This window comes from Nomascus leucogenys, chromosome 2 (assembly GCF_006542625.1).
Source record: "Nomascus leucogenys isolate Asia chromosome 2, Asia_NLE_v1, whole genome shotgun sequence".
Lineage (NCBI taxonomy): Eukaryota > Metazoa > Chordata > Mammalia > Primates > Hylobatidae > Nomascus > Nomascus leucogenys.
Window position 1 is genome coordinate 53,651,332 of NC_044382.1, and position 9,936 is coordinate 53,661,267.

General features: G+C 58.5%; 1 protein-coding gene across 1 annotated transcript; it reads right to left on the reverse strand.

Annotated features, from left to right (window-relative positions):
- Positions 1 to 115: 115 nt before the first annotated feature.
- On the reverse strand, positions 116 to 9,490 carry CMTM3 (CKLF like MARVEL transmembrane domain containing 3). Its single transcript, XM_030795819.1, has 6 exons — positions 9,443 to 9,490; positions 9,034 to 9,255; positions 5,540 to 5,695; positions 4,505 to 4,600; positions 4,032 to 4,152; positions 116 to 1,388 (listed from the first exon to the last, which is right to left on the reverse strand). Exons 2-6 carry the CDS (start codon positions 9,178 to 9,180, stop codon positions 1,360 to 1,362), a joined length of 549 nt encoding a protein of 182 aa, XP_030651679.1. The 5' UTR covers positions 9,181 to 9,255; positions 9,443 to 9,490; the 3' UTR covers positions 116 to 1,359.
- Between the last annotated feature and the right edge of the window lie 446 nt (positions 9,491 to 9,936).

Consider the following 9,936-nt stretch of genomic DNA (forward strand, 5'->3'; position numbering starts at 1 on the left):
ACCCTCACTCCAACCCACCCCCCAACCCCCAGTCCATGGAAAAATTGTCTTCCACGAAACTTGTCCCTGGTGCCAAAAAGGTTAGGGACCACTGAAATAAAGGATTAAATGGTAGTCAGATTTCATGTGTATTTTTGCTAAAACTGAAAGCTGTCAGGATCCACATTGGCATTACCAGTTTGTAATGAAGCCTGACACAATACCCAACAGTATTGCTCTGGTTTTTTCAAACACACACTCCAAGCAAGTGGTCAGTCTGGCTTAATTCATTATGGCTTTTTTTCAGGGTAAGAGATTCACATGCAAGAGAATAAGGCTACAAATGCTCCAAACATGGGTCCAGAACTCTGGCTCTTTTGTGAGGCCTAGAGTCACAGAAAATGCCATCTTTTAAGAAGCTGCTTTTGCATAAAAAAATATAAAAAGTTACAAAATTCCATCAAAGACAGATACACAGTATAAATCGTTGGGTGAACACAGAAGGCTGGTCTCATCTCCCGCAGTGGCCCATAGACCTGCCCTGGGGTCTGGAAGTTCACTGTCCTGAGGGTCCAGGAACTCCTGCCTGCTGGCTGGGCTCTAGGGAGAAGGGAGGTTTGGCTGGGCCCACCCAGCTCCCCGTGACACTGTCACTGTGATGCCACTGTTGTACCCTTTGTCTTCTGGACCAGTCAGTCTATGAGCTCTTCTTTGAAACAGTCTTAGACCCAGAATGGTCATCTCACCCCCAGAAGACATGGTTTCCAAGGGTGGGAGGTGTCAGTTACGGGTGCCAAGCCCCACTTCCTGGGCGACAAGGCAAAGGTCAGTTTCTCCCTGCTTCAAGAAAGAAGAGGGAACTGGTGCTCCTTGAACCAAAGATTCTTGGAAGGGTCATTGTCACCAAAGAGCCTGGCACGGGCAGGGGCATCAAGTGCAGACAAACCCACCGGGGCCTGGTGGGGCAGCCCTGTCACGGTTTCTGTCTTTGTTCCTGTTAGTGAAACAGAAGACCCCCAACCCCCGCCACCTAGCAGCATGGAACACCTGCTGCCCAGATACAGACAAGGCTCTGCTTTGTCTCCTTGTGCTGGTTTTTGGCAGAGAGGTTAAAGGGCTGAAGGCCTGTGGGACAGAAATGGGGAGAAGGGGTTGGATACCCAAGATGCCCTCACACGCAGCATGGTCAACAGTGCTGAGCTGAGGGGCAAGCCTGGTAGGCTGGGCTCAGGCAGAACCTGAGGCTGTAGGGGGCCTGCTGTATCCGCAGCCCCCTCTGCAACTCAGAAGTCCAGGCCTCCCTTCCAACGCCAGCGTCCCCTGTGAGGCGCAGGGGTGGAGGCCTGTGTGGCTCAGGTTGCCAGGGCGCCCGCCAGGCCTTCAGTCAGAGTCCGAGTCAGAATTCTCTTCTGAAAGGAAAGCAGAGAGGATGCTTGGCAGGAGGCTCAGGGCAGCGATGCCTGGGAACGGTCTCTGGGGAAGCACAGCTGGGTTGCTGGCAGGAGCCTGGATGCGGGCCTCCCGCAGCTGACCTTACCGTTCCCAGTGATCGCTGGCATCAGGGCAGGCCGTGGGCCTGAGGCCCTCCACAGGCAGCAGCCACTTTCTCTCTCTCTCTCTTTTTTTTTTTTTTGTTGTTGTTTTTTGTTTTTAAGACAGAGTCTTGCTCATCACCCAGGCTGGAGTGCAATGGCGGGATCTCGACTCACTGCAACTTCTGCCCTCCTGGGTTCAAGCAATTCTCCTGCCTCAGCCTCCCAAGTAGCTGGGATTATAAGCGTGTGCCACCATACCTGGCTAATTTTTGTAATTTTAGTAGAGATGGGCTTTCACCAGGCTGGTCTTGAACTCCTGATCTCAGGTGATCTACCTGCCTCAGCCTCCCAAAGTGCTGGGGTAACAGGCGTGAGCCACCGCGCCCGGCCACAGAAGCCACTTGCACCTCCAGGGTGTGGGTGCGGGTGCAGGTGGGGGTGTTTCCACCCCAAGACTGAAGCCCAGGTGCCCCTTCCTCAGGCCCAGCCCCTCTGGAGTCTCCCTGGGCTGTTCTCAGCTGGGTGGGTCAGGGCTGTACCTCTGCATCCCAGCTCTACCCCCACCCCCAGGTTCAGCAGGACAAGGTGAGGACAGCTATTTTCTTGTCCCCCAAACTAAAATATACTGGAAAATCAGCAAGCCTCTTTTTAGCCATTTTATATCTTCAATCCCCCTCCCCCAATCCTTGTTTAATATTGTAATCAGAAACAATTTTATAATGGTAAGGGCCTGCCTATGAGGTGTGCCTCGAGGGTTCCTGAAATCCCAATTCTGTCTCAGAGCTCTGTAGAGCCTTCTGGAACCTCCACCCCAGAAGGAAAAGCACGAGTCACTAACCCCCCACCCCGCCCCAGTGCTGGTTGCTACTTCCTCATGCTCATCCCCTCCCTGGCCAGCCTCTGTCTCTCAGAACCCCAGTCAGTCCCTATGAGCTGTCGCTGGCTCATGGCAGGGCTCAGGGCTGGGGCGTGGGCAGCCTAGTTCCTGAACCCCAGCTCTGTCCCTCACTCCTGTTCCTGGGCTGCACTCCTCAGATTTTGTGGGTTTTGCTATATTCAATTTTTTTCCCCCCAAGGTGGAGTCTTGCCCTGTCACCCAGGCTGGAGTGCAGTGTCGTGATCTCAGGTCACTGCAACCTCTGCCTCCCAAAATTAGGTGATTCTCCTGCCTCAGCTTCCCAAATAGCTGGGATTACAGGCGGGCGCCACCATGCCTGGCTAATTTTTGTATTTTTAGTAGAGATGGGGTTTCATCATGTTGGCCAGGCTGGTCTCAAACTCCTGACCTCAAGTGATTCACCCGTCTCGGCCTCCCAAAGTGCTGAGAATACAGGCGTGAGCCACTGTGCCTGGCCACTATATTCAATTCTGACATATAAGTTAGGAATAATTTTACAGCAAAATAATTGTTACATATGTGAAGCTCTCCAAATAGTAAAAACAAAACAAAACACCCGTTTCCACTGACGTTTACTAATTGTTCCCTGGGCTGGTTGTCTGGGATCACTTGCTGCGGGCAACTGGGAGCAGGTTGCAGACCCTGAGGAAACCGTCTGGGAGCTCTAACCTAATATTTGCCAAGGGATGGGATGGGATTAATGGCATTCATTTTCAGCAGAAGGACGGTTTCTGGGATTCACAAATCCCCGTGGCCCCAGCACCTGGCTGTTAGGAAACTAGTGACTCCTAAGCCTAACCTATTGGTCTTGCCTAGGGAAGATGCCAACCACAGGGTGGGGCCTACAGGCCCTTCCAGAGCTGCCCTTGTCTGCCTGCCCAGCCACAGGCACTGCCAGCACAGGGGCACGTCTGCCTGGTCCAGAGAAGCATCTCCCCGGGCAGAAGCGCCTGCTCTCTCTGCTCTCAGCCTTCTTCCCTGCACCAGCCTGGTCTCTTCTGCCTGCACACTCCTCTACTGCCATCCGTCAGGACCCAGCTCTAGCGTCCCCTCCAGAGCCTCGGGCTGGCTGGCACTCAGCGTGGGCCTGCTTTCAGCTACTGTATCCCTCCCTCTATCGACTCCTGTTTTACTGTTGTCATTGCTGCCCCATCTGGCCCCTCCCCTGGTACAGGACACATCATGTGTCCCTTGCCACGGTTTCTGGGTCTGACTCCTCTCTGGGCTCTGAGCACCCCAGGACAGGCCTGGATGGGTAAGACAGCAGAGCAGAGAGGCTGGGTTTGGGGGGTGGCCACTCTGGATCCCAGGTGGACAGGTGCCCTGAGAGGGACTGGCTGCCCGGGGGGGTCATCCAGGGAGACTTGCCTACCTGGCCCAAGGCTCAGCCGTGCCCACTGCTTGCCCTTCCTAGAAAGGTGGGGTGAGGGGGCACTAGGGGAATGGGACTGGCTTTGGATCAGTGCTGCATGAGGGTAGGTGAGAATGGGCTGTGAAAACACTTCCTGCCATGGGGAGAGAGGAAATGATCCCACACCAGCCTCAAACTAGCCGCCCATCCCCAAGGGAGGGCAGGCCCCTTTTGCAGCACTGCTGGGGTGATCAGGGCAGCTGCTCACCTTCTGTCTTGTGGGCTGTGGTCTCATCTGCAGAGTCCCCTTGTTTGAGGAATTTGGCCACGTCGTTAAAAATCAGGTAGAAATCAATTGCAAACACGATGGTAGCAAAGAAGCCAAACACCTGTGGACAGGGTGGATGGGACATATCACAGGGCTGACTCCCTGCTCCGGGAGGCTGCTGCCCCAGCCTCGCTGCCCATTTCAGACCTGCTTGGACAAAGAGCCTGAGTGACAGGCACAGACCCCTCTGAGTAATGGAAGTGGGAAAATGAGCTGTGAACTTGGTTTGACAAACAGCCTTTCAAAACTCCGGGTAGAGTCAATCTCTAATGAGAGGACTTTGGAATCATCATCGGGACCCACATGAGACCCCAGGGGGGCCCCAGCAGGGAAAGGCTCTGCCCCAGGTCCTACCCTAAATGAGCAGCTAGAGGGGCATCTGCAGTTTCCAGATGGGTGGGGCGGCTGCTCACCCCAGCGGCTTTGGAAGCCCCATCCGAGTACTTGGCGACGGCCGTGATGGAGATGGCAAAGTAGATGAGGGCCGCGGTGACACAGCGCAGGAAGTCCTGGGGAGAGAGGGGCATGCTGCCCTGAGCCCCTGGAGCTGAGCACAGCATGGGGAGGAGGCCTGGTAGTGTGGTCGGGTTCCCAGCCCCAGGCCTAGCACCTGAGGGCTCCTACCCCGTCCTGACCCCACCTACATGCCTAGGCCCTTGTTCCACCCCCTAGGTGCCTCTGCTGCCCTGCCAGCAGCTGACACTGCCCTATCCTGGGTCTGGACAAAAAACTGTGTGGATCAGGCTGCAGCCTGGACGCGGTGGAAGCAGAAGTTGGAAACACCCCCACCTGCTCGCTTCCACTCTCCAATGGGGAGATCTGGCTCTGGGCCTCGGCTTTGCCACACTCTTGTGGCCGATCCATTTATGGATCGCAGTTTCTGCTTACCCGTCCCTAAGATGGGGACACAGAGGGTGCAGCCCTCCTGAGGCAGCGGATGCTAGATATGAAGTCAAGAGACAAGGGTTCAAGTCGAGCCTTTGCTGCCCTTTCTCTAGGACACATTTCATTCAGCGAAGTCCACTGGGGTCTCGGCCCTCACAGGTGATAAAACGAGGTCAGGGTTGCCGATGGCTGAGGTCTGGGTAAGCCCTGCAAGTCCTCAGTTAACCTGTCCTGCCCACGTGGAAATGGCTTGAATTGCTGTAGTGGCAGCTCATTCCTGTAGGCCCGGTGGGGAGCACCGGCGCCACCTGGTGGCCAGAGACCCCACTCTGGGTTCCCTGCCTCACGGACCTGCTCTAGAGGCACCACAGCCCACTTCAGGTCACAGGGCTGCTGAGTAGTGGAGCTGGGATGATCTGAAGCTGGGTCTCTCCGTCCAGTTCTAACCAACTGCAAACTCCAGCACACTAGAGAAAGGATAAGGGCCCAAGTGCACGACTCCGGACTCCTCATCTGGCCACTTGGTGCAGGGCACGCCTCCCTCCTGGGGCCCCTGTCCTCACCATCATGGGCCAGCACAAGCCCTGCCACTTGTCATTCAGCTGCATGGCATCAGCAAAGAGGAAGTACAAGGCCAGCAGGAACTCCAGCAGAGGCGCTGTGAGGAAGGCAGATGCTGAGGATGCCACATAGCAGATAAAAGTGATGAATGAGAGACCCTGCGGGGAAGGAGTTTAAGGTGAAGTCAGAGCCTTTTCATGCTCCTTGTCCAGTGCTCCTCTGAGCCAGGCCCTGTGGTCAGAATAGAGGAGGCTCCAGCAGGGGAAGCCAGCTGCTCACAGTCCTGCAGCTGGGAAGTGGCAGAGCCAGATTAGAATCCCAGGCCAAGCGCAGTGGCTCACACCTGTAATCCCTGCACTTTGAGAGGCCGAGGCAGGTGGATTGCTTGAGCCCAGAAATTTGACCCCAGCTTGGGCAACATGGCAAAACCCCATCTCAGCAAAACATACAAAAATTAGCCAGGCGTGGTGGTGTGTGCCTGAAATCCCAGCTACTCAGGAGGCTGAGGTGGGAGGATCACCTGAGCCCAGGGAGGTTGAGGCTGCAGTGAGCTGTGATCAGGCCACTGCACTCCATCCTGGGTGAGGGAGTGAGAGACCCTCTCCGCACCCACCCCTACAAAAAAAACCCCAGCATGGCCCAGGCCCACACCTATGCTGCCTCCAAGTCCTGGGCATGGCCCTGAGTCCTCACCTCACCCCACCCCAGCTCCCTACCAGAACCTAGTCAGAAAGCCCCAGCCTCCCAAGCACATCCACTCCACTCAGTGCCCTGCGGAGGGAAATCAAAGCGAGGCAGGAACCAGTTTCCAAAAAGTAACACCCAACACCAGAGACGTGCGCTCGTCACTGAATGTAAGTTTCACCTTGAAAACAAAAAACAAATCTTGAACCTTAATGATATGTGTGCTGAAGTGTTCAGAGTTTAAATGTCCTGATGTCTGCAATTTATTTTGTGTTAAAAGATAAAATGGATTGATGGACAGATAGATAAAGCAAAAAAATCTTTCAGCGTTTTAATGTATTTGCAAATTTTCATAATAATAAGAAAGGAACATCTAACAGAGTGCGTTGACACAGACATCTCAGGCCTTGCTGCTTTATTCATACAGGGCCAGCTGTGAAAGGTGGGGCCAGCTGTACTTGAACTGTAAGAATCAAAATGTTCACTGCGGTCTTGCCCACAACTCTGTAGGTGGGAAGAGCTGATGCAGGAGGATGTCGAGCCCTGGGCAGTCCTGCAGCCCAGGTGTGCTGCAGAGCAGGCCAAGGCGACCTGTTGGCCAGCCTGGGGCTCCACAGTGCCTGGTGCCTCTGACTCTCACATCCACCCATGAGCACAGCCCCACTTTACAGATGAGAAGACTCTGTCACTTGGCTAATCAGAGGCTACTAGAATTTGAACCCAGGGCTGGCTAACCCCCCAGATAGAGTTATCTTACCTCTGCCCCCGAGATGGAGTCTTGCTCTGTCTCCCAGGCTGGAGTGCAGTGGCACGATCTCAGTTCACTGCAACCTCCACCTCCCGGGTTCAAGTGATTGTCCTGCCTCAGCCTTCCCGAGTAACTGGGATTACAGGTGCCTGCCACCACACCCAGCTAATTTTTTTATTTTTAGTAGAGACAGGGTTTCACCATGCTGACCAGGCTGGTCTCGAATTCCTGACCTCAGGTGATCCACCCACCTCAGCCTCCTAAAGTGTTGGGATTACAGGCATGAGCCACCATGCCCGGCCCAGCTAGAGTTCTTAAGCAACTTGGCCCTGTGGGTGTTGGGGAGGCCATCTGTCCCTGGTTTCTGTCACTGTGGCTGCGTTTGAACATGTCCATGGCTGAGTAGCTTCTAGTGGGTGCAGGAGGCCCCATGGGGACACCCAGATGCCCCACAGGAAGCACTGTGGCTGCTTCAGACAAATGAACTGCAGGGATCCCGGGGGTCCCCAGAGCACCCCCATTTGCTCTGCACATGGCCTTGGGTGCAGCTGAGCCCCTTTTGGAAAGATAGACTAAGGTATAGAGAGGGGCTGGGAGGCTGCTAGGGCCTCCCAGGAAGGCCTTCCATGGGACTGACCCAGCCCTGGCCCTCCCCTTCCTGTCTCCTATGCCTGTGCCCCAAAGCCTAATTCTGGGGATTCCCCTCTCAATTCCTGTTTTCTCATCCCGCGATTTCTGGGGCCACTTCCTCTCTCTGTTTCTGTCCATCTCAGCCTCTGCACTTGCTTGGCCTGGGGGTGGCAGTGAGGGGACTAGGGAGGCAGGAGTGCCCTCAGCGGCTCCTGTGAACCCTGAGTGCTGACCGTTCACCCTTCCTTATCCTCCCTGACCTGGATTCTTGACATCTGCTGGGCCCAGGGTAGCCTCTATGCTCCTGCTGGACATATGCCTCCCTCCATGAGGTGGTCCTGGGTGGGGATGGGGGGTGGGTGTTCAAGCCACTCTGGGGACGGTGGATTCGAGGCTTCTCCCTTCAAGTGGCTCCCAGTGGTCTCCAGGGTGGGGCTGGGAGTGTGGGCTCGGAGTGTGGCCTTGGTGTCTCACTTGGGCGTTGGGCAGGTGGCCTCTGGGCTGACCGCGGGAGAGGCTGCAGGATCACCTTCTGCCCTCTGCCCTGAGCGACCAGGGAGAGGTCCTGGAGCAGAATCCCCCTTCCTCCTGCCCCCACTCTCCTGGCCGCTCTCACTGGGCCCCTCAGTTTAGCCACCTGTCAAATCAGGCGCCTGAGCGCTCTCATCTGTACAGCGGGGACAAGGGCAGGAAGCGCCAAGTCGCCGGGATCTAAGCAACAAGTGGCCGCCGCCGTGCGCCGCTCTCTCCTCCCGCCTCCCCCTGCCTCCGGCCCGGCCTGTCCCTCCCCATCCCCGGCGGCCCAGCGCCACCCCTACCCCACGGCGGACAGTGCGGGCGCCTCCGGTGTCCAGAGGACAAAGAAGTCCCACCGGCCGGGGGGGGGGCGAGCGCGGAGTAGGAAGGAGCCCGGCTGCGGAGGGGAGGAGGGCGATGAAGTCACCGCGGGGCCGCCTCACCCAGTCCCGGGGGTGGGGGGGTCCCTCCCGCTCCGCACGGCCCCCCGCCCGCTCGGCCCCGCAGGTCGAGGCCCCGGCCCGCCCTACCCGCGCGCAGGAAAGCGGACCCCGCCGCGGCTCGGGAGTCCTGGAGGTCCGAGTTGCCCGAGTCCCCGGGGCCCAGAGAGGGCGGGGTCGTCCGGGTCACACAGCAGGACCCACATCCCCGGGCCCCACCCGCTTCCCACGGTCCCCGGCTCTGGACTCGCGGGGACAGCACCGCGGATGGCCTGGGCTCGCGCCCCGCCCCGCCGTCCAAAGTTTGGGGACCTCGACCCAACTTCGCCAGGCGCCCGAGAAAAGTCGGCCGAGGCGGCGTGGAGAGGGGGGATCGGAGCACGGCGGCCGCCCCCGGACCCCACCCGCGCCCCGACGTCCTCCTCCGAAAGGAGCCGCGCAGTCCCAGCGGGGCGGCCGAGGGTCCCGCCGCACTCACCGACTCGGCCAGCAGGAGGCGGCCTTTGAGAGAGCAGAGGAAAGCCCGCGCCGGCAGCAGGGCGCGGAGCCCGGGGACCGCGGGGCCGGGACGGGAGCCGCCGGCGGGCTCGGGGTCCAGGTCGGGGTCGGGGTCTGGGGGCCACATGGCGGCGGCGGCGGTAGGGCCGGGGCTCGGCCTGGCCCCTCTCTTCTCACGCCCGGAGGGAAGCGGAAACCCGGGCTGTGCGGAAGGAGGGCAGGCGACACTGGCTCGCGCAGGGGCGCATCCCCCGCCGCCCCGCCCCACCCCGCCCCCACCCGCTCCTCCAGCCGGCCCCTCCCCCTCGGACCCCGGCGGCGGGGGATGCTGGGCCCGACCCGCCCGCGCTCCGGCCTGGGGCCTCCGCAGACTCCACCTTCTTCCTCACCCTGGTTCGGGCCGCTGGAGACCTCCCGATCACCGCCCGGGCACCCCTTAGGAGCTCCCACCCGTCTGCCCCTATCCAGAAGGGCTGTCTATACTCTCTGTCTCCGGTCTAACTTCCTGCCCGTGCGCGTGTCTGGGATCCGGGAACCCAGGCGTCTAAACAGCAAAGACCCGGCCGTGAGGTCGGCTCCGCAACCCATACCGTCTCTCTTTCTAGGGGGTCGGAGTTTTCATGCGACTTTCTTGGCCACCCCTCCTGTCCCCGGCCAGCCCCACCCTCCTTCAGGGCCTCTTTGTTGTCTGTTCCAGGCCTCGGTCCTGCACCCGCCTTCCCCAACTCATTCTCGGAGGACTCTCAGACCTGCAAGCGCAGCTCCAGGCACACACATAGACACACACACGCGCGCGCGCGCGCGCGCGCGCAAACACACACAGGCACGCACATCTGCAGGACTTCCTGACCTGCAGTCCCCCTACCCCAACACATCTCTCTCT

What these genes read in the sequence shown, in the direction of transcription:
- CMTM3 (XM_030795819.1), bottom strand. Translation starts at nt 9,180, where the DNA reads ATGTGGCCCCCAGACCCCGACCCCGACCTGGACCCCGAGCCCGCCGGC. An exon ending in GGGCTTCCAAAGCCGCTGGG is followed by an intron (nt 4,153 to 4,504) that starts GTGAGCAGCCGC and finishes CCCTGTCCACAG; the next exon opens with GTGTTTGGCTTCTTTGCTAC. An exon ending in CACAGCCCACAAGACAGAAG is followed by an intron (nt 1,389 to 4,031) that starts GTGAGCAGCTGC and finishes CTTTCCTTTCAG; the next exon opens with AAGAGAATTCTGACTCGGAC.